General features: G+C 40.3%; 1 protein-coding gene and 1 long non-coding RNA gene across 9 annotated transcripts in view; one reads left to right on the top strand and one right to left on the bottom strand.

Annotated features, from left to right (window-relative positions):
* LOC139390157 (ras GTPase-activating protein 1-like) overlaps positions 1-3181 on the bottom strand; it is a 51379-nt gene extending 48198 nt beyond the window's left edge. For 2 of the 5 annotated variants that reach the window (XM_071137367.1, XM_071137370.1), the window contains exons 1-2: positions 2566-3151; positions 1744-2349 (exon numbers count right to left, since the gene is read on the bottom strand). In XM_071137367.1, the coding sequence (XP_070993468.1) occupies positions 1744-2273 (530 nt within the window). In that variant the 5' untranslated portion in view covers positions 2274-2349; positions 2566-3151. Of the gene's footprint in view, positions 1-1743 lie in introns of all 5 variants that reach the window. The other 3 variants (XM_071137366.1, XM_071137369.1, XM_071137368.1) reach the window with 2 other exon arrangements.
* LOC139390159 (uncharacterized) lies at positions 2478-14290 on the top strand. Of its 4 annotated transcripts, none has more exons than XR_011629473.1 (5): positions 2478-2650; positions 3475-3510; positions 4213-4343; positions 4851-4975; positions 14151-14290. It is a non-coding gene; the product is annotated as an uncharacterized lncRNA (long non-coding RNA). The 4 variants fall into 4 exon arrangements; XR_011629475.1 differs by lacking the exon at positions 2478-2650 and adding an exon at positions 3262-3309 and having other exon boundaries at positions 3475-3553; XR_011629476.1 differs by lacking the exon at positions 2478-2650 and adding an exon at positions 3294-3309.
* Positions 14291-23738: the final 9448 nt, after the last annotated feature.

Below are 23738 nucleotides of genomic sequence, written 5' to 3'. Positions count from 1 at the left end.
CATTTAGGCGTCTATCTCACAGAGTTCAACTGCAGTTCGCCTCTGCCCAGTGCAGAATACGCAGCTAATGCAACAATGGCCCTTCCCCAGGTTACCCACAGGGTGCTGTGCGATATGGTACTTGAAGGAGAAACCGTTTAGACACCGTTTAGATTGAGCACATCTAAGCAAAATATATACTTTGTCAAGATGATATAGACCGATGGATGTTTTTAGACAAGTATGCCCATACCCTCTATTGGATGATTTGGCGATCTGTAGTGCAGGTAATTGTTTTAAAAGCGTTATGAAATGTGATAGTGTGTTATCCCCTATCTCCAGTGATGAGAACCATGTAGCTATGACGCGTTCCTACACAATTTCCTGATTTCACAAATGGACCACTTAGAAGTGAAATCATAGGGATTGAACCTAGGCGTAAAAAAAAAAAAATTGAATGACTTATGTCTGGCTGTGGATTATCCCTTTAACTCAGTGGAACTTGATGTGCAGCAGATTAATTCATGTAGAAATTAACTAATCAAATTTCCTTCTGTCAAAAATGTATATATTTTTTAACTAAGTTAAATAAACAACCACATGTAAAAAGTTGAAAGTTTATGTAACTGTCACTGTAGTTAAACTGGCCTGTTGGTTTGTTCCCTGCACTACACTGTTTACTGCTGGCTTAGGAGTTGGTAGAGAAGCTCAGAGAAGAGAAAGAAGCAGATGGGTGTACAAAGCTCCCTTCACTATACCAGTTATTTGGAAATAAAACTTTTGAATGTAAAGGGAATTTTTCATTTAGTAGTTAGGACAAACAACTCAAAGTGCTAAAACTGACAACATTCATTTGGGAGGTACTGGTTCTAATTGAGTTGAAACATGAATACATTTTATCAATCGGACAATCATTTAAAATTATTATTTCTCAATTGTTTGTGTTTCAATAACAGAATTTTAAAAAGTAGATCTGTATTAATTATTTTTTACATTAAATGATATGTTTCCAGTAGTTGTAAACTATTGTCCTAAAATGTTATTGTCGATCCAAATATAATTGTGTGTGCAGTCTGAGCCCAACTCTGGATGAAATCATTGTGGAGTTCTTGGCTAGGCATGGGCTAGCCTTATTCAGGAGGGGGACATGTGAGATTAATTATTTCATGAGAACACCAATTAGAAAATCAGTCAATAAAAAATTTAAAAAGATGGCCACATGATTCTGTGGATTAAAAGAAGATCCTAATCGGTGCTCAGAATGATGAAGCAAAAATATTTTTGACAGGTGCTAGATAGGTTTCACATCTGCTACACCTGCCACAGGCTGACCAAATAACTTTAGTGTGGCCTTGAAAGAAACGCATTACAATTATTCCGGGAATGATATTGCATTCATAATTGTAAGCAAGTGAACGAACTGGTTTAGTTGGGAAAATAAGGCAACCAGTATGCAAATATTTCTCTACATTGAGAGATTAATGGTAATTGTTCTCGGGTATATACATTATTCATTACTTCGCTAGATTTGTGATTAACAACAACCTAGGTTAATGGAACACCCTGACATCTACCCCCTTAATTTGACTTGCTGCCATTAGCGACATCAGCTGCAACAAGTATAATAGAAACTTGAGCACTGGTGATGGCCGCAGCAGGAAGGAAATATACCCGGGTCGTTTAAACATACTATTTTGGTTTTCAAACTAAGTGTCAATGAACAATACACATAACAATTTGAGTGTATATAAAACAAATACTTACTGGTTCGTGGGCGGCGCTGAGAGGGGGAAGACCACCTCCTCTTCCTCGTATTCAGGTCCATCCTGCATGTCGCTTTCATCCACAGTTCCGAGTCCTCCGTAGCCTGGGGGCGGTGGGGGAGGTGGTGGCAGAGGGGGGAAGACACTTGACCCATCGGGACCCACCGAGGTGGGTGACATCCGGATGCCGGGTCCCTCCGAGGTGGGGGAGTAGCACACACTGCCAATGGTCCCTGAACTTGTTCCTATAATAATTGCATGTCCGCCACTCCCTGTAGCGGACAAGGCAGGTCCGGCAGTATCTCCTCCAGACACGGGGTAAATCATACTTATATCAGGGGGGGAGTCTGGGGAGGTGTTCAACGGGTGGCGGAGGTTTGTTGCAGCTCCCTGGCCCAAATCAGTGACCCGCACTCTGGTCGGGTTGGGATAAAACGGAAAATGGGCCGTCTCTGGGCCTCCACCGCTCGCCACCCCTTTCCCTGCAGAGACAGAGCCCGTATCCTCGCTACTGACCTCCGCAGCCATCATTTTCGGAAAATACGTAGAGGGGAATAAGTCGAGAAGGGAACCTGCCCTTCCCCTCTAGTCTTGCAGCACCCCCTCACTGTTTGGGTTGGTAAAAACAACACCAAAAGTTTATTGGAAAACAACACATTAACGGTAGCCAGCTAGCGCTAGCTAGTGGTTAGCTAATAACGCAAACTCGTAAGCTAAACTCTAGCCAAAGCTAGTTAGCTACAGTAGCTAGCTATGAAGACACGAGTTTTCATGAGTTTAAAGTTCTACTATAATTGCGGTTTTGAAAATAACGTTTAAATACCTGAAGGGAGAGGCAGATGACGTATTTAATTCCTTTTTTTCCCTAGTCCTACCTGCTCCCTCGGCAGCCACCAGTCTACTTGTCGGTAAGTATTATTTTATTGTCACTGTCTGTGTGTGCAATCCTGTATTGTGCTGTTGTTGTTTTGCTCCTACGGAGTTCCCAAATGTCTTAGGTTGCCACCACAAACGGCCCCTTCTGTCGCCTGAACCTCTGGTGGACTTAGTTTAGCCGATGTAGCCCACCAACTGAACAAATTACAGCACTTCGTTCTTGCGTAAATTCGCGTTTCTTTCTCGATTACGGGGCTGGAGGCTTGCTGCTGCCGCCGCTATTCGCTCCCTCCCTCTCCCCACTCTGCTCGCGCAGGCCCAGCCAAGAGAGTACCGAGTAATTGCACGACGCGAGCTGCATCCATTATATCTGCTATCGGTGGTGAGGAAGTGAAAAGCAGTCTCGACACAGGATTAGGCTACAATCCCTCCATTAAAAGGAGGGAAATATCATACCATTCACGTGATGAATGTGGCACGCCACATGTATGATACGCGTTACCTTTTGAATAGTAATTCAGAACCAACCACACATTGGGACCCTTTCAATGGTGATTTTAACTGAGACCGCGTGCGTATGTTCACCATAGAAGCCAAAACATTTCCTGGGATTTATTTTGTGTCAATTTCCTGGGTTTTCATATTTAGATTTAGCAGGATTCTTATAAAAGCATGCTTGAATTATGAATTGGTGAGCTGTTTAGACCCTGATTGTAATAGTTTCGTAGTCTCTGAGCTAGCTAAATTAGCAAGTATTGACAAAAGAATGTTAGTTACGGCAGCTAGCTATAAAATAAAATGTTTTTTTAAAGATTAACTAGCTAACGTTAGATGTAATTTCTCTGTTCCACTCTAGTCTGTTCCCACTCTGATGACTTCTCCCATCACTCGGGTGTGTTCAACAATTCCTTTCAATGTTTGTCTCAAAATAATAGGTAAAGCACTGACGGGTGAAATATGTAATCAGATTAGCTAGCTACTTGTCATTAGCCTTTTAATTGGGAAATCAGCAGTTTCTACATACATTTTTGGACTTATAAATGAATTATATGTACCCATTGATTCTTTAAGAATATAACTAATGCCTTATGAGCTTAGTTCAACTGTCATACCCCCACCAGAACCCAAATTATAAGATTGTTTTACTCCAATGTTTGTAAACAAAATTAATGAAAACACTGTATAGCCTCAAGCAATATCATGGATGGTCAGTCCTAGCTTCCATTGCTCTGTCTAAGAATTTGAGAGTGGTAACATTTCTCCAGCCCTGTCAAATACAGTATATATATATATATATATATATATATATATATAAATGTTTTAACCAACACGGAGACATGGAAGAAACTTAATTGCAGCTTTAGTGCTTTTCATTAGCTTCATATTGTAACCTGCAGTAGGCTATCTATGTGAGTGAAGTACAATGAAAAGACTGGTTCCAACTACCCTGACCAAGGGCTGTTGGTCTTGCTGGCAAAGGCTAATCCCCTGTCAGTTAGACCAAATGGCCTGAAGGCTCTTATTCAAAGACTAGGAAACACTTACATATACCCATGGTACAATTTAATATTTCTTATCTTTGTTGTTGTTGTAGGAAGACACCTCATAATGGCTAACATCAGGGGCATCCTTGTGTATTATCATGAACAGGGTATGAAAAGGAGGTCCTTAGCCCTGGTGATGGAGGCTGCTGCAGCTACAGGACTACCTGTGTCTTTAGTTAAGGTATGAAATGGAGGGAAGAGGTGGGGCGTGAGACGAAGGGAGGTGGAATTAGAGACGTGACTATAAGGTTGGTGGATTTTGAGGGGTTAGTGGCAAGAGGGGATTGGGGGGACAAATTGATTTTGGGGAGAGTGGGGAAAGAAATAGGCTGTGTTCTGATACCCTGCATCCAGAAGTGTTCACACTTTCATTTCACCCACTGCATTCAAAAGCATTGGATTGGTGCAAGCATAATGGGGAGACATTCCTCCATAGCACAAAATTACTGACTGACCCCAGGCCATGTTTTTTTCTTTCCTAACCCCCTGTATTATTAGAATATTGGGGGGGGGGACAATCCACTACCTAAAACACTGCTGATTAGGGAAGATCAGGCAACAGTGTAAAATTATGTTTAATTACTGTACTGTAAACAGCATTTTATCAACATAGAAGTTATACAGTGTTATGCTTGAATGTTTTTTGTTGACTTACATCTAATGACAATGCTTTCCTTTGAAATTACAGAACTGGATTTGTAACTATGGGTGTTCACTTAATACCTCCTGCAACACCCGGCGCCGCAAAGCTGCTGGTTATAAGTGCAGTGTCTGCCTATAACTTGTTTTTCGCAGAGCTGCTGAAGGGGAAAGGTATGTATTCTTAGATTAATGTTTATTCCAACATAAAAATCTAGTCCTACATTCTGATGTGAAATGTTGAGAATTGCTCTATCACTTTCACTTCTCCATTCCATAATGCGTCTTTCCACAGTAGTCCTATTTTAGTCAGAAAAATAAGATATATTCCTCATTTCAAATAAGACTGTTTCCTACTGGATGTTTTTAAAGGGGGTTTTAAGTAAGAGTTTTATTTAAACAATGGTATTAATTCATTTTAATTTGGCAGGCGCCTTTCAGGACACTCAAAGACATCTTACATTAAAAGTAGGCCTACATCAAATTAAATGTGATACATAAAGTCATAAAATGAAGTGTGTCAATCAACAGAGCAATATAAAATAGAAACAATCTAAAATCAAAGGACCAGACAAAATAGGACAGATAAAAAAAGGAGAGAGGGGTTGGGAAGAGGATACAAACCCAATTTAGGGCAAGGGTTTGGTTTAAGGTGGTAGGTTACCCAGTTTAGGGTAATGATTTTGTTTAAGGTGGTGGGTTACCTGGTTTAGGGCAAGGGTTTGGTTTGGTTTAAGGTGATAGGCTACCCAGTTTAGAGTAAGGGTTTGGTTTAGGGTGGTAGAGTTTGGAATAGAAGCTAAAGGCCCGGGCACCCATGGTGGAATGGAGGGAGACAAGGAGACCAGCAGAGGAAGAGCGGATGGAGCGGGAGGGGGCATAGACTCGGAGAAGATCAGAGAGGTAGGTTGTGGAGGGCTTTGTAGGTGAGGAGGAGGATTTTAAAGTTAATACAGGATACCACAGGGAGCCAGGATTGGTTTGATGTGTTCAGTTGATCTGGTGCTGGTGTGAATTCTGTTAGCAGTTCAGAACCAGTTGTAGTCTATTGATGAGTTTGGTGGGGATCTGGTGAGGAGAGTGTTACAGTAGTCTAGTCGGTGTCACGTTCTGACCTTAGTTCCTTTGTTTTGTCTTTGTTTTTGTATGGTCAGGGCGTGAGTTGGGGTGGGCAGTCTGTTTGTTTTTCTATGTTGGTTTTTGTGTTCGGCCTAGTATGGTTCTCAATCAGAGGCATGTGTCGTTAGTTGTCTCTGATTGAGAATCATACTTAGGTTGCCTTTTTTCCACCTGGGTTTTGTGGGTGTTTATTTTCTGTCTAGTGTGTGTTGTCACCTTACAGAACTGTTTCGGTTTCGTTGATTTACGTTTATTATTTTGTTCCAGTGTTCAGTTGTGTTTTTGAATAAATCAATATGGACAATTACCACGCTGCGTTTTGGTCCGATCCTTACTCCTCCTCAGACGAAGAGGAGGAAATCCGTTACAGTCAGGAAGTAACGAAGGCATAGATGATGGTTTCGGTGGTGTAGTGGCGGAGGTGTTGGAATGCTGTCCGGGTGCTGGTTTTTGACTTGTTTAGAGAGGGACCAGGAAACCATCTTTGGTGATGCTTTGAAAGATTGGATTTGGCGCTGATGAGCATGACCTCTGTTTGTTGCTGTTGAGTTTGAAAGGGTTCATGCTCATCCAGCTCTGGATGTTGTGAAGGCAGGGGAATGGTGGGTTCGGTGGAGAGGTAGAGCTGGGTGTCATCAGCATAGCAGTGTAAGTGAACTTTGATGTTGCATGATCTTGCCCAGGGGTACGAGGAATATGGATTCTTCTGACAATAAGCATGCATGGTTGAGGAAGATTTTTGCACATTAATTAGTGATTTACAGGAATGAGGTCCATGGTTTGAATCACAAGTGAAATGTATTCAGAAATCTATTACTTAAAACTATGTGGTTCACTACAAATCACTTGTCAATCCATAATAATTCAGCAGTTGTGAGATGGGATGCCTACAGTAAGTGGTAATGACAGTGTATCTATTCACACAACATCAAACTGCCCTCAAACCTATTTAACTAGTACACAATAATAAATGCAGTATCAACATTGTTCTGAAACATGTTGACTAGAGTTGTGCTGTTATCTAACAACCAGTACTGCTTGACTGTAATTACATAGCAGTTACATAGCAGTAAGTACAAAGTGATGCCATGTTTCTTAATTAGTTTCCAAGTGAACAGTAAGAAAGCTTTTTTATCCAGCCCGGCACTCACACCTGAATTGCCTGGCCAACGAATCACAAAGCCCTTGATACAGCCAAATGCAATTAGCTAGATTTCAAATAAACAGCAGATTTATTTTCTGAAGCACCAATATCTTTCAGCACCAATATTAGAGAGTCACATCTCTATAATCACCATTGGAGCGCTCCGCATTAATATCACACAATCTTCTTACAATGATCCTATCACCAATATATACTTATTAGCTTTCACTTTAAATTAGAAACAGCAATACATACAAAGGTTTAGGGAGGCGTGCCCAGGGTGAAGGAGAGTTGATCCTAGCTGGAGGTCATACTTTTGCCGTACTTACAATTCAACTACCAGGCTGCCTTTACTGGAAATTTGGTCTAAGTCACCTTCACTTCTCTTGTCCTCTGAAGGCACTCCAACCTTTACAATTTAAGGGGAATTCTCTGGCCACTGGGAAACACTGGAAATGTATAGGGAGAACCCCACCCACCAATTAAGAGACTCATGTAGGCACAATCACAATTAGGTGACGCATGTCACACCAATCAAACATTCGACTTGGGTATTCCGTGATGTTTAATTAGAGAACAATTTAAAAGTGAATTGTTTTATTACACTTGTTCTCTTCATTACATCAAGCAATTTGTTTTCAACATATTTAGAAAGAGGTTAAGCTACACATGCCTAAGTTGCATGACTAAGTCGCTTAAAAGTGTCTGCTTAATAATGGCGTATATTATTAGATAATATTATGTGTGGACTATAATAACTTTATAATATTGATATATCATGGGTCACGTGTGTTATTGTGTGTTTATAACCTACTGTATCTGGCCTGTTAATCAGTTGAATATCTGATTAAATAGTGAAAGAACATGGTATGCTCGCCTTAGCTCTGTCACGGTAGAACTGTATCCCGTGGCGCTGGAGCAAGAGCGCCCATTGTCTTGTACTACCGCATCGGTACAATAAACCGGAGATTTGTGACAGTTTTTGTACGTTTTTGTGTGCTATTTTGAGGGGCTACACTGCTAAATGCAACGTCTCCTATGGTGCGGAGCCTGGTGCAAGGAATTATGAGGAGGCCATTGTTAGAGGAGTGCAGTGAGCAGGTCGGAATGTAGGGGTGCAGAAGGTCAGTAACGTATGAGGGCGCCAGTCCATTGGGTGCTTTGTAGGTGAGCATTAGCAGTTTGAAGGTGATCCTGTATTGGTCAAGTAAGCCAATAGCGCACAACACTTTCACCACGACAATATCCTCTGTTATAGTTGACATCAGTATACAATATTGTCATCTCAGGTGACCCTACAACCCTCAGTGGCAGGAGGGGGAGTTTAGGTGAGATGGAGAGGAGGAAATTCCAGAAGATGGCTGAGGTGCTCAGGGAGTCAAGGGATAAAGGACAGATGACTGAAGACGTTAGGGCAAGAAAAGTTGATGACCACGGTGCACAACTGAGCAAGAGGACAAGTACATTGGAGTGTCTGTTTCTCAAACTAGACGCCTCACAAGTCCTCAACTGGCCTTCCAGGCAGAGTTGCAAAGAAAAAGCCATATTTCAGACTGGCCAATAAAAATTAAAGATTAAGATGGGCAAAAGAACACAGACACTGGACATAGGAACTCTGCCTAGAAGGCCAGCATCCCGGAGTTGCCTCTTTACTGTTGACGTTGAGACTGGTGTTTTGTGGGTACTATTAAAAGAAGCTGCCAGTTGAAAACTTGTGAGGCGTCTGTTTCTCAAACTAGACACTCTAATGCACTTGTCCTCTTGCTCAGTTTGGCACCATGGCCTCCCACTCCTCATTCTATTCTGGTTAGAGACAGTTTGCACTGTTCCGTGAAGGGAGTAGTACACAGCGTCTTCAGTTTCTTGGCAATTTCTCACATGGAATAGCTTTCATTTCTCAGAACAACAATAGACTGACGAGTTTCAGAAGAAAGTTATTTGTTTCTGGTCATTTTGAGCCTGTAATCGAACCCACAGAAGCTCCAGATACTCAACTAGTCTAAAGAAAGACCGTTTTATTGCTTCTTTAATCAGAACAACAGTTTTCAGCTGTGCTAACATAATTGCAAAAGGATTTTGTAATGATCAATTAGCCTTTTAAAATGATGAACTTGCATTTGCTAACACAACATGCCATTGGAACACAGGAGTGATGGTTTCTGATAATCGGCCTCTGTACACCTGTGTGTAGATACTCCATTAAAAATCTGTCGTTTCCAGCTACAATAGTCATTTACAACATTAACAATGTATTTCTGATCAATTTGATGTTAATTTAATCTACAAAAAATTTGCTTTTTTTTCAAAAACAGGGACATTTCTAAGTGACCCCAAACTTTTGAATGTTATCCACGCCAAGCTCTCTGTGTCTTCCCTGTTAGATGAATGTGGTGAAAAAGGTTGGTTCCCTTATTGCTCTTTTGAGGAGAGGACCGTAATTCGATGTCTGGGGCATGAGTTAACCATCAAGCAACCGTCATCTTATGGAAAGAAACAGCTGGAAGACATACTGGCAAAGGCAGGGGACTTCAAATTCGAAATTATTTTTTCTCATTCTGTCTTGTTTTTGTTCAATTTTCCAATGAAATGTATACTTGACATATAGGGAAAAAAAGTATTTAGTCAGCCACCAATTGTGCAAGTATTCCCACTTAAAAAGATGAAAGGCCTGTAATCTTCATCATAGGTACACTTCAACTATGACAGACAAAATGAGAAAAAAAATCCAGAAAATCACATTTTAGGATTTTAAATGTATTTATTTGCAAATTATGGTGGAAAATAAGCATTTGGTCAATAACAAAAGTTTATCTCAATACTTTGTTATATACCCTTTGTTGGCAATGACAGAGGTCAAACGTTTTCTGTAAGTCTTCACAAGGTTTTCACACAGTGTTGCTGGTATTTTGGCCCATTCCTCCATGCAGATCTCCTCTAGAGCAGTGATGTTTTGGGGCTGTTGCTGGGCAACATGGACTTTCAACTCCCTCCAAAGATTTTCTATGGGGTTGAGATCTGGAGACTGGCTAGGCCACTCCAGGACCTTGAAATGCTTCTTACGAACCACTCCTTCGTTGCCCGGGCGGTGTGTTTGGGATCATTGTCATGCTGAAAGACCCAGCCATGTTTCATCTTCAATGCCCTTGCTGATGGAAGGAGCTTTTCACTCAAAATCTCACGATACATGGCCCCATTCATTCTTTCCTTTACACGGATCAGTCGTCCTGGTCCCTTTGCAGAAAAACAGCCCCAAAGCATGATGTTTCCACCCCCATGCTTCACAGTAGGTATGGTGTTCTTTGGATGCAACTCAGCATTCTTTGTCCTCCAAACACGACAAGTTGAGTTTTTACCAAAAAGTTATATTTTGGTTTCATCTGACCATATGACATTCTCCCAATCTTCTTCTGGATCATCCAAATGCTCTTTAGCAAACTTCAGACGGGCCTGGACATGTACTGGCTTAAGCAGGGGGACACGTATGGCACTGCAGGATTTGAGTCCCTGGCGGCGTAGTGTGTTACTGATGGTAGGCTTTGTTACTTTGGTCCCAGCTCTCTGCAGGTCATTCACTTGGTCCCCCCGTGGGGTTCTGGGATTTTTGCTCACCGTTCTTGTGATCATTTTGACCCCACGGGGTGAGATCTTGCGTGGAGCCCCAGATCGAGGGAGATTATCAGTGGTCTTGTATGTCTTCCATTTCCTAATAATTGCTCCCACAGTTGATTTCTTCTTTCTTTATTTTCCACCATAATTTGTAAATAAATTCATTAAAAATCCTACAATGTGATTTTCTGGATTTTTTTTCTAATTCTGTCTGTCATAGTTGAAGTGTACCTATGATGAAAATTACAGGCCTCTCTCATCTTTTTAAGTGGGAGAACTTACACAATTGGTGGCTGACTAAATACTTTTTTGCCCCACTGTACATTTAAGCAGTGCATTGTAGGTACACAACACCACAACTTTGAATGGTAGGACATACAGTAGGTACTCTTTCCATTTGTCCTATTGAAGTACACAGAAAACTATAGTATTTAGCCTAAAGCAGGATATGATTTTACAGTAGGCTATAGTGGTAGGCTAAAGGCTATAGTCACATGGCACTATGTTAACATGTTAGAGAAACACATTGGTCTGAACAACTTATAGTCTCTTAGTGAATGTCTCTTGAGAAAAATGAGAAAAAAATTATCAAAATGTATGAGAATATTGCATTTTGAAATACAAATTCTATTGAATCTGTAGGCAAATTGAAATAGTGATCCCAACATCAGTGGACCTGCGTGAGGGGTGTGTCAGATTAATTAGGGAGTTTTGGAGGGGCTGAATGTTGCACCATTTAAGCCTAGGTGACAGTCCAGGGAGCCTCCTGTGGGTCTACTTTCTCCTGATGAATTTGTATGACAGACAAACAAGAAGTCAGAGAAATATACAGTAAGTAAGTAACGTCAAAAAAGGATGATAAAGAAAAAATATAGGCCTAACATCCAAAACATGCAGCTGCACAACAGAATGAACCACTAATAGTCCACTTTCCACTATATTATCCTACTTGTAGAAATTGTAGTCTACTTAAGGCCAATATGTTTGATCGATTCGTAACAGAGAACAACAGTCGATGTTGTTATATGGCCGACATTCCTTCAAATCGCCTACTCAATAGCCTAATCGGCCTATGCGATATTAAGCACATCTTTATGGTGGAGTTTATTATAGGCTTAATGATGCGACAGGTGCATCTATCTGCTTAGGTTCTATAGGCTACTACTTGACATTGACCTACGTCTGTCTATATGTCAACATAGCCTATGTTAAAACCATGCAAATAAGTGTATGTTCTAACACGTGTGGTGGTAGGCTGCTTGCATCATGTGGTGCTGCAGCATAGAGGAAATATATGTGGATGGATAACATGTGTCCATCTGCTTGAGCCCTACTTTTCCTTGGCAAACTTCATCAAAAGTTAAAACACATCATGGCACTGCCATCTGCATGATAATGAATTCAGTGCATCATTGTCAAGCAATATCCTAAATAGACATAGGGCTGCTATTGTTATTTTACTGCTACTCTTGAATTATTTATTTTTGGTAGTTTTCTTCAAACTGTATTTTTGGTTAAGAGCTTGTAAGTAAGTACACATTTCACTGTAAGGTCTATAGCTGTTGTATTCAGCGCATGTGACAAATACGATTTGAAATTGATAATGTCCCGGCATAGGCTATAGGGGGTTTAATAGCCACACATTATATATTTATTTGTATTTTTTGAGGCTCTAATGTCGATATAATTTCAGTTTAAATATACATTTACATACTTGTTTGACCTATTATTCAGCTTTTGACGTCCTAAAACCCATGTGTTTATCATGCCAGATCTGGTCACGTATGCAAAGATAGACTTTCTTGTCTTTTGTAGCTTAGACTTGGTGTTTGGCACGAATACGTATTTGGGATGATTTTTTTCCTCCTACCCCATAACCCTGGTGCACATGGGGGGGGCTCAGTGGTGCCCCATAAAGGTCAATGTTAACCACACTTTAATGATTTTTAAATCATGAATAGATTGACATATCATAACGTAGCTGAACATGAAGGTTCACTAAGGGACACCTATTAAATAATGTCAGCCCCACATTTCAAGCTTGAATCTTAATAACAGAAAAACAACTTAAAACATTGAAATGGCATGTGCTGATGTAATACAGCTTTATTTAGGTATTAATGAAGGCCACACATTAATGTCATGTCACACATCAATTGGAATGACATTGGTGAAGATATTGATAAAGAAGGTCAACCGAGCAAGGGTTAGGGTTAGGAGAAAAAACTACAAAATATGGCGCCATATTTGTAGTTCACAACTCTTCTGGTTTCTGTAACAATGTCAGTTGTTAGCGTATTTGTTACATACATTATTTAAAACAATCCGACGTTATATACGAAAACTTAGTTGTGATTTAAATGAAAGAACGATAGAGCAATAAGAATTGATTAATCAGAAAATTCTGAAAGAATCACAGCTGAGACATAGGCTATAGAAATGTAAAGGGAATTTCTGATTGAGCCGATGTATGCAGCATTCACCGTGAATGCAGTCTCCGCGAAAGCGGGAACATTTCATTTAAATGTCAACAACTTGTAGGCCTATGTATGCTGTATATGAATATGTGTATCCTGGCCTCTATGATGAGTATGGTTAACCCTAGCCAAAGTAGTGATTCAGGCGTTCAGATAGTGAACAACTGATGCGTTTTAAGCTCTCGCCCAAAGCCTGTTGGCTTGGCATGTGGACATAAACTCTCTGATCAATCAAATATAAGCTTATTCTTATCATTAAAAGTCTCTAGTGGTACAATCAAGCTGTTTCCCAAGTTTACTGAGGAGTATATTCAACCCTAGCTAAAAGCCTAATGACCTATTTATAAAAAGTTCTCCACTCCTCAGTGTACCGCTTCTCTTCATACGCCCGCTTTCTGAGGGAATGGAGCACAAAGAGCCTTTGCTTGAGGTGAAACTCCCCATCATACTCTGCTCCTCCTGCTCTCCATTAACAAACAGTGCTGTCCACCTGCACTGCATGCTCATACACCAGGGCCCGTGGGAGCTCTGAGGACGAACCTTGTCTCCTCAGGTTGTAGTCCTTCACAATTTGTTTTATGCTACTATCGCCCGTGGCGAAATATGTTGAAGGTAATTCAATCTAAACAATAAAACATTTGAAAATGACAAAAGCTGCTATACAATTACTCTGTTACCATCCAACAATAGATCATAAGCAACAGAAACCAAGTTCAAGAACAACCAAAAATAAAAATTATTATTCTGTTATCAGGCCACAGAGGAACCTCCGTTCTAGCACCAGACTGAAGGTTACCTCCAGATTGATCCTCAATCTGTTACTCTGCTGTCCCGCCCTGATCTGTTTCACCTGTCCTTGTGATTGTCCCCCCCCATGTGTTACTTATTCTCCCCAGTATATTTATCCCTGTGTTTCCTGTATCTCTGTGCCAGTTCGTCTTGTATGTTTCCAAGTCAACCAGCGGATTTCCCGTTTGCCTGCTTTTTGCATTCTCCTTTTTAGAGTCCTTCCGGTTTTGACCCTTGCCTGTTTCTGGACTTTGTGTCTGCCTGCCTTGACCACGAGCCTGTCTGCCACTCTGGATCTCCTGGACTCTGATCTGGTTTTGACCTTTTTTGCCTGTCCACGACCATTCTCTTGCCTACCTCTTTGGATTAATAAACATTGTAAGACTCCAACTATCTGCCTCCTGTGTCTGCATTTGGTTCTCGCCTTGTGCCTTGATACTCTGCAGTCCGTGGAAGCGACTGCTGGTGAGGGACCATCGATGGAGGATGCTGTTCTTCCTCTCCATTGTTTTTGAGTTTTCTGTAATCAGAAAGGTTCTAAATAATTTGACCAGGGAGATCAATTATATTCATTGATCTAACAATTGCACTGTTAACTGAGGAAGTACCTCTCGATCTGCACAAGCTGACAAACAGCTGTTCCATCTCCACTTTCCTGCTCACCCTGAAAAGAGGGCATACAATAATGCAGGCCTAAAAATAACTTTGTTTAGTCATTTGAAATGAATGACATTCATTGCAATTGTATGTTGCTGTAGCATTGCAACATATTGCTCCTCACAGCACAGAGCAGGTTTTTGCCTCAAGTTTGACACTGACATTCCTGCCCCAATTCCTAATGGTGTCCAGTGTTGTTCCTAAAACATTTGCCTGAAGCAGATCACACACAGTGGTACCAGGTTCAGTGCCTAAATGGATGTTGCATGAGACAACCGATTATATTGCATTCAACATACACAATACCAAAATACTGTCTCCAACCTTAAGACAACTAAGTCAAACAGATGAAGTGGAGGGATAACTGCACCATTTAAATATGAATTAGTGGCGATCTTTTATATCATGAGTTCAAATAATTCTAGATTTTGTCACATTCTCTTCCAGTCGTGCATAAGGTAACAATGGAAGTTATCCTTAAAATGCAGTGCATATTACGTTCGGGCAATACCCCTGTTGGTGATATGGACTTACAAATGAATCGATCCACATCAGCTTGGTTTGCAAAGTACTTTTCCTTATGTTTTGGTTGCTGATAACTTGATCCAGACTATTTTTTCCTAGGCAAACCTAAAAGCCCTTTGCTGCTACCACCACTGTTCCATTGTCCTGTAAAGAGATGTCAAATATACTTGCTTTATAGTTTTTGGACCCCAGGAACAGTAGCTGCTGCTTTGTAACAGACCACGGGCATCCCAGTAAACAAATAAAATGAAAGACTGGAGGTCTGTTAGTCTGTATAATTGTTTGACAAAAATGGAACAGAGATGTTTCTAATAGATCATTTCTGTTTATTAAAGAGGGAGACATCACAATTGATATCTTAGGCCTTAAATGTGTTTTTTGGGGTGATAAAACAAATTAAATAGGCCCAAAACATACAACAAACCTTGGGACAGAGCGGGTACTGGGTTCCATCTGCAGTTTCTGGGGCCAGACTGCACAACATATCAAGTTCCGACATAGCATGTCGGAACTCCTCAAGGCCTCATTTGTCAGGGCAGCATACAAGTCTCTTCCCTGAAATGAATGTACAGTCACTTAAAGACACTGATTCATTACTGCATCCCTTTAGAGTAGGACATCAATACATACAGCAAATTCATCTTCACATACAAGTAGCACATGGTTTCTGTGACAGATCTGTTCATCAGAACAGGAATTTGGTTATGAACTTTTGCAGGCAAAGTAGACATAGTATAGAATCAGATTATGAAAGTGATTACTTATTGTCCTATGAGGAACATTTTATGACAGGCATATAGCCCTCTGTTAAACATCACTCTCAAGCTGCAGGCTGGTTATCCGCTTGAGTAGTGAGCAGACCACTGCTGATCATGCATTCGGCCTGAAAGAACAAAAATAGTTTGTCATGAAAAGTTCCAATAAAAAGAATGGAGCAAATATTACACATTTTCCAATGTAAATATAAATAGTTTTCTTTGACATATTTGTGATGCCTAACGGCACAAAGGAATTCAGTTTCACCATCATTTGTGGTCAACATCATAGAAAACTTTGCATTTCACAAAGTAAACATAACCAACAAGCTTAACCTAAGTTTAGTTGGTGAAAAATACATGGAGAAATAACGTTACCTCTGAGTGCACTATCGTTAGTATTGTCCCAGTCATAACAGCCCATAGGGCAGAAGCCTATCTCCTGTTCAGTAGTGTGAGGCAACTTGATATACAAGTACAGTATACCCCTTGGACAGGACGCTAGTCTACCGCAATGCCTTACCCCGAATCCATTTGCTTAATGTGGAGTGCCAAGCAGAGATACATTAGGTCCCGCTTTTTAGAGTATTTGGTATGACAAAACTGGGGATCGAACCCAACCTTCCAATCTCAGGGCTGACACTAACGACAAGGTCACTGAGTTGATGGGTGCATTCAGCATTAAATAAAAAACATCTGCTGCTGTAACTCAAAACTCCTTTAATGATTTGAGGGCAATCGCTTACCAAAACTGTCTTGTTCACTTTCAATATCTGCAAAACCCTTGTAAAGGGGTGGCCGACCACATAATTAAACTCAGCAAAAAAAGAAATGTCCTCTCACTGTCAACTGCATTTATTTTCAGCAAACTTAACATGTGTAGTAAATATTTATATGAACATGACAAGATTCAACAACTGAGACATAATCTGAACAAGTTCCACAGACATGTGACTAACATACATTTAATAATGTGTCCCTGAACAAAGGGGGGGTCAAAATCAAAAGTAACAGTCAGTATCTGGTGTGGCCACCAGCTGCATTAAGTACTGCCCATAGCTGACGTTGTTGCCGATGATGTCTGGTGAGGACCTGCCTTACAACAGGCCTACAAGCCCTCAGTCCAGCCTCTTTCAGCCTATTGCGGACAGTCTGAGCACTGATAGAGGAGTTGTGCGTTCCTGGTGTAACTCGGGCAGCTGTTGTTGCCATCCTGTACCTGTCCCGCAGGTGTGATGTTCGGATGTACCGATCCTGTGCAGGTGTTGTTACACGTGGTCTGCCACTGCGAGGACGATCAGCTGTCTGTCCTGTCTCCCTGTAGTGCTGTCTTAGGCGTCTCACAGTACGGACATTGCAATTTATTGACATCAGTAAGGTATCATATATTTCACCTGGATTCACCTGGTCAGTCTATGTCATGGAAAGAAATTGAATGTTTTGCATACTCAGTGTATATATTTAAAAATGCAAACAAAATTGCCTTGAACAAAATTGCCTTGAAAAACACTTAAAAGCTTATGTAGAGATTAAGTTGAACTATTTTTGTTTACTGCATTGTTGTTTAAGGGCTTGTAAGTAAGCATTTCATTGGAATTTCTACACCTGTTGTATGCGGCACATGTGACAAATACAATTTCATTTGATTTTTTTATTTATTTGATATTACTTACAAATTCTTTATTTCTTACCAAAGTCATCAAATACCCTCAGAAGTCTACTGTGGTAGAGTGAGCACTTATGGCCTTCTCTTCGCCTCCAGTGCCATTGGAAAGCAATCGGAAGGGTCCTTTTAAATTGACCATCCTTAAGAGGAAGAGTATTGGTTAAGAGTTTGAGCTTGGTTTCAATGATTTAGCAATGGCTAAAAAGCATGACCTGGTAAAAATAAGTAAGTTGTGGGTGGAAATATGTATCAGATAGAGAGAGAAAGACAGAGAATAAATACATTTTGTTGATCAGTTTAAGTGCAACTGCAAAGGCCTCAGACACTGACCATTTCACTTAACTTATGTTTGAGAAATTAGTTTCTGTGTCAATTGGGCACATGATGAAACATTGTCAATCATAATTACCTGCCAGATCTCCAGGTAGTGCACAATGTTCTTGTCTTTATGGGTGGCCACCAACCAGTAAGAGAGAGAGCAAAATATTGTCTCAGCCCCACAGTCAGTGGACTGCCATATTATCTCTGCCATATTATCTCTGTCTTTTTACTATTTTCTACATTTTAGAATAATAGTGAAGACATCAAAACTATGAAATAACACACATGGTATCATGTAGTAAGCAAAAAAGTGTTAAACAAATGACAGCTTTGCACACTCTTGGCATTATCTCAACCTTCATGAGGTAGTCACCTGGAATGCATTTCAATTAACACCTAATATACATACTGGTGTGTGAGGAAATTCATGGCCTATCTACATGAAATTCTTTATACAGTAATACAAATTGGGAAAAGGAAAATTGCCTTGCCAAATATTGGCCTTCTTAAAAAAAAAATCACCACCCATTCCACTATTCATCCCTATCTAATCCATCCCAAGTACTTCTCTACCGCTGCCACCACAACCTCTATTTTCAGTCAATTCTGATCCATTTCTGCAGTACAATTGACAAACATGTCTATAAATGCTAAAAGGCCAACCTTACTGAAGCACATCAGTGGAATAAGGGGAGGACCATCCTCCTCAGTGAAGTTCATAAAAATGAAACATATTCATGTCACCGAAGAATTGATTAGAACACACTGTTTTGCAATGAAGGTCTACAGTAGCCTCAACAGCACTATGTAGGGTAGCACCATGGTGTAGCCAGAGGACAGCTAGCTTCCGTCCTCCTCTGGGTACATTGACTTCAATACAAAACTTAGGAGGCTCATGGTTCTCGCCCCCTTCTATAGACTTACACAGTAATTATGATAACTTTCTGAGGACGTCCTCCAACTCATCAGAACTCTTGCAGCATGAACTGACATGTTGTCCACCCAATCAAAGAATCAGAGAAAGCATAAACTACAGCTAGCTAGCACTGCAGTGCATAAAATGTGGTGAGTAGTTGACTCAAAGAGAGAGAAATACAATAGTTTAACAGTTTTGATCAAAATGAAGGAGAAGCAAGAGCAAGAGAGCAATCAATTTTTTCAGTTTCAGTTTCACTTACTTAGCTAGCAAATGCCGCTAGCTAGTTTAGCCTACTCAAACACCATGCTCAAACAGAGGGATGCTATGTTAGCTAGCTGGCTATGACTATTCAACACAACACTTTGAAATCTTCCAAGCCAAGGTAGTGTAAGCTTTTGGTTTCACTAATGTGTTGCCACCGGGGCCCACCGATGTAACTAAACTGGTTACTGACTATACACTGAAACATTACTGCATGATTGTAGCGGGTTTGCTAACGAGTTAGTTCTATTAGCTATGTTGTCTATGACATTATTTTAGAAAATATGGTGGCAACGATGTATGCCGTGTGTAGCGGTTATGATATGGTTTGCTTGGATTTTTTTTTCCACCTGGTCACATACAGCTGATGTGTTGTGCACTGAAGTCCACAAACGAAAGGGAAAAGATGAGAAGAGGAGGAGAGCGCATAGACGCGAGAAGGATTCAGCGTGGCTGCTATGAAAGTGAACTGTGTGCTCAGTGGTGTATTAACTCCACCGATTCTGGTGAAAAACGTTTCTTAAACTGAAGCAAATGTAACAAAACAGGGATAAACATACCTGAGTTTGACCAATAGAAACTCTTGTTTGCAAAGGTTGGACAAATGATTACACCTATAACAGCTAGATGCAGGCAAGAGTGTGCAAGGCGGTATTGAATGTGTCACTGTCTGTCACCTCAAATGGTTCTCTTTGTAGCAACCTCATGATAGGTATAGGGGAAATTTGAGTATCATGTAGTAGCCTAAACCTATCGATGTTACATTGAACTGGGCAAATGGAATATGAATGGCAGCCATCCAATATGATGTAATAGAAGTAAGGCCATGCTCATGAGATTTTGTTTTGTCCTCCCTCATCATAAACGGCGCTGACTACCAATGAAGCACATATTCTTCCCATGACTCTCTCTTGGTCTCTGCCAACTCACAGGAATCCTCTCAGTATCCCTCACCCTATACCACCTTCCTCTACTCTCTTCACTGCTTTGGCACACAGAACTTTCTGTACTACTCTAACCCTGGCAGTCTCTATTTTATTCCATTTCTAATCTGGAATAGTTTATTATATGTTAAGGGAATTTTTACCTATAATGACTAATTATGTATACATTTCAATCAGGCCTGACGAGTCAGAATACTATTATGTTACTGTATATGTACTAATCAGAATACTATTATGTTACTGTGTATGTACTAATCAGAATGCTATTATGTTACTGTACATGTATGAATTTTCTTTCTTGATCCCAGTACTGAATATAATGTGGTGAATGTGGTCAAGAGTTTAGAACAATGACGGCCTGTTCCTTGGTACAAATGAATGAACTATATCTCCAGACTGACTAGAATGCTTATCTACACTGGCTGACCTTGGCTCTAGGCGAGGATGGCAGGCTTGAGAGCTATAGAGCCTTTCTACCAGTGTCATGAAGAGACGGAACATTTAGAAAACGCTGACGTCATTTTCAGTTTATAACCTGTGGTAAAATGTGTAAGTACTCCGTACTCTCGAGAATAAACTCTGCTGTCTGATTTTAAGACTGGGCTCTGTCTATCATTATAGAATAAGGGAATTACAAATCCTTATGAATTGACAGTGTTTAATTTTAATTGGGTATTAAAACATAGAGCGAATTAATTCCTTTAACATTATTGTTCTCAGACTATAATATACATTAAATGTAGGCTTAGTCTAGCTAGTCTTTCAATAATTAAGCCCTCACACAGTACCCAGTACATATATATATATCAACATAAATATACTGTATATACACAGTGCCTTTAGAAAGTATTCATACCACTTGAATTATTTAACATATTGTTTTGTTACGGACTAAATTTTATATGGATTATAAAATTATTTTACCCATCTACACACAATAACCCATAATGACAGTGAACAGGCTTCTTCCGTTTCACTCCGTCAATTAGGTTAGTATTGTGGAGAAACTACAATATTGTTGATCTATCCTCAGTGTTCTCCTATCGCAGCAATTAAAGTCTGTAACTGTTTTAAAGTCACCATTGGCCTCATGGTGAAATCCCTGAGCGGTGTCCTTCCTCTCCTTCAACTGAGTTAGGAAGGACAGCTGTATCTTTGTAGTGACTGGGTGTATTGACACACCATCCAAAGTGTCATTAATAACTTCACGATGCTCAAAGGAACATTCAATGTCTGCTTTTGTTTATTTTTACCCATCGACCAATAGGTGCCCTTCTTTGCGAGACATTAGAAAACCTCCCTGGTCTTTGTGGTTTTAAATTCACTGCTTGACTGAGGGACCTTACACATGATTGATTGTATGTGTGAGGTTCAGAGATGAGGTAGTCAAATGAAAATCATGTTGAACACTATTATTTGCTTGCAAATTATTATGTGACTTGTTAAGCACATGTTTACTCCTGGAATTATTTAGGCTTGCCATAACAAAGGGTTTGCCTACTTATTGATGCACAACATTTCAGCTTTTCATTTTTAATTAATTTGTAAACATTTCCAAAAACATAATTCCACTTTGACATTATGGGGTATTGTGTGTAGGTAGGCCAGTGACCAAAAAAAAAAAAACATTTTAAATTCAGGCTGTAACACAACAAAATGTGGAAAAAGTCTGAATACTTTCTGAAGCCACTGTAATATGCTGAATAATATATTCAAAAGTCATCTCAGTGAGTTTCTCTTTCTCTTTGACCATGCCTGAGTGGATGTTTCCCGATGTGACTAATAACCATAAACGTAATGTAGTCATGGGAACCGGAGAGCTGCTACAAGTACATATGTGTGTCATCCCTCTCCACCGGTGCCTTTGATCTGATAACACTGCAAACTCCCCTCTAGTTATCCTCCTAATGATCTTGCCAATACACATTAGCTCAATGTCTGTGTACCATGTGGTTTAGGTTATACAATTAATTGCGTTGGCCTGTACAGTAGGTGGTCGGAAAACGCCCAGCCAAAGACATGACCTATATAAACATTGTAAACCCTGCTAACCCTGCTATCGTGGTTAAGAAACCACATTATCAGTCCTCAGTGTATGGCATGATTGTGTTCACTGCCATGATTTGTGAACCATGCTTTGCTTCAAATAAGCATCTCAGCATCATAAGCACCTCAGCATCATCTAGGCTAGCCTGCCATATTTTGTACACTCGGCTGTTTTGTTATATTACATTTAGAGTGCCAGAGAGCTGTAGAGGCACTAGGGGAGATAAAAGGTAGAGTGCGATACGTTTTGACAGGTAGAGCAGGCCAGGTGCGAGACGACGTCAAAGACCTTTTTCAGCCGCTCAGTGGGATATGATTGGCCTAGTGGCATACACTGTGCGGCAGCCAGCTGCTGAGTCGAGTGAAGTTGCACCTAGACACTGATCTATGGCTATTTTTTAGTTTTTCCCTCGAATGGTTAAGAATAGGATTTGGGCAGGTAAGCCGTTCCTTGATCTGCAACTTCTACCCCGGAGCAACAGGCTTCAGAGGTGGGAGGCAGCCTCCTGTGGTGCTACTCCCACCTCCTCCTGCTGTGCCATCGGGTGTCTGTCTGCCATTACCTCCCCACCACAATGCTGCTGCTTTGTCTGAGAGCTTCGGACACATACAGCATTAAGCATCTCTCGCTCTCTCGCTCTCTCTCGCGCTCTCTCGCGCTCTCTCGCTCTCTCTCTCTCTCTCGCTCTCTCGCTCTCTCTCGCTCTCTCTCGCTCTCATTTCAATTTAAGGGCTTTATTGGCATAGGAAACGTGTTTACATTGCCAAAGCAAGTGAAATAGGTCATAAACAAAAGTGAAATTAACAGTAACAAATGAACAGTAAATATTACACTCACAAAATTTCCAGAAGAATAGACATTTAAAATGTCATGCTATGTCTATATCCAGTGTTGTAATGAAATATATTGATGAATCAAAAATAAAGTGGTTTGATTAATCCTAAAAGTTGTCATGTGTGCAAATACTTAAAGTAAAAAAGGGAAAATAAATATACATAAATGTAGGTTGTATTTACAATTCTCTCTCTCTCTCAGTTCAGTTTCCACCTCATTTGTGGGTAGTGTGCACTTAACTTGTCTTCTCTCGAGAGCCAGGTCCTTCTACGGCGGCCTCTCTCAATAGCAAGGCTATGCTCACTGAGTCTGTATATAGTCCAAGCTTTCCTTAATTTTGGGTCAGTGTTACTCTCTGTTTATTCTTTACAATATGTTAAGTAATAATGTTTTTTAGAGCTTTTTAGAGCGAGAATTAAGACAACTTTCGAGTGGTACAGTGCCTTGCGAAAGTATTCGGCCCCCTTGAACTTTGCGACCTTTTGCCACATTTCAGGCTTCAAACATAAAGATATAAAACTGTATTTTTTTGTGAAGAATCAACAACAAGTGGGACACAATCATGAAGTGGAACGACATTTATTGGATATTTAAAACTTTTTTAACAAATCAAAAACTGAAAAATTGGGCATGCAAAATTATTCAGCCCCTTTACTTTCAGTGCAGCAAACTCTCTCCAGAAGTTCAGTGAGGATCTCTGAATGATCCAATGTTGACCTAAATGACTAATGATGATGGCTTTTGCCATGACAATACAGAACATCAATAGACAAGAACAGCTCAAGGACAGAACTAGATATACATTTTTTAAAGGCATATGTAGCCTAAATATCAATGCATACACACAAACTATCTAGGTCAAATGGGGGGAGA

Source organism: Oncorhynchus clarkii, chromosome 30, assembly GCF_045791955.1.
Source record: "Oncorhynchus clarkii lewisi isolate Uvic-CL-2024 chromosome 30, UVic_Ocla_1.0, whole genome shotgun sequence".
Classification (NCBI taxonomy): Eukaryota; Metazoa; Chordata; class Actinopteri; order Salmoniformes; family Salmonidae; genus Oncorhynchus; species Oncorhynchus clarkii.
Note: the sequence above shows the minus strand (reverse complement) of the source record. Positions and strands in the feature narration are given on the sequence as shown.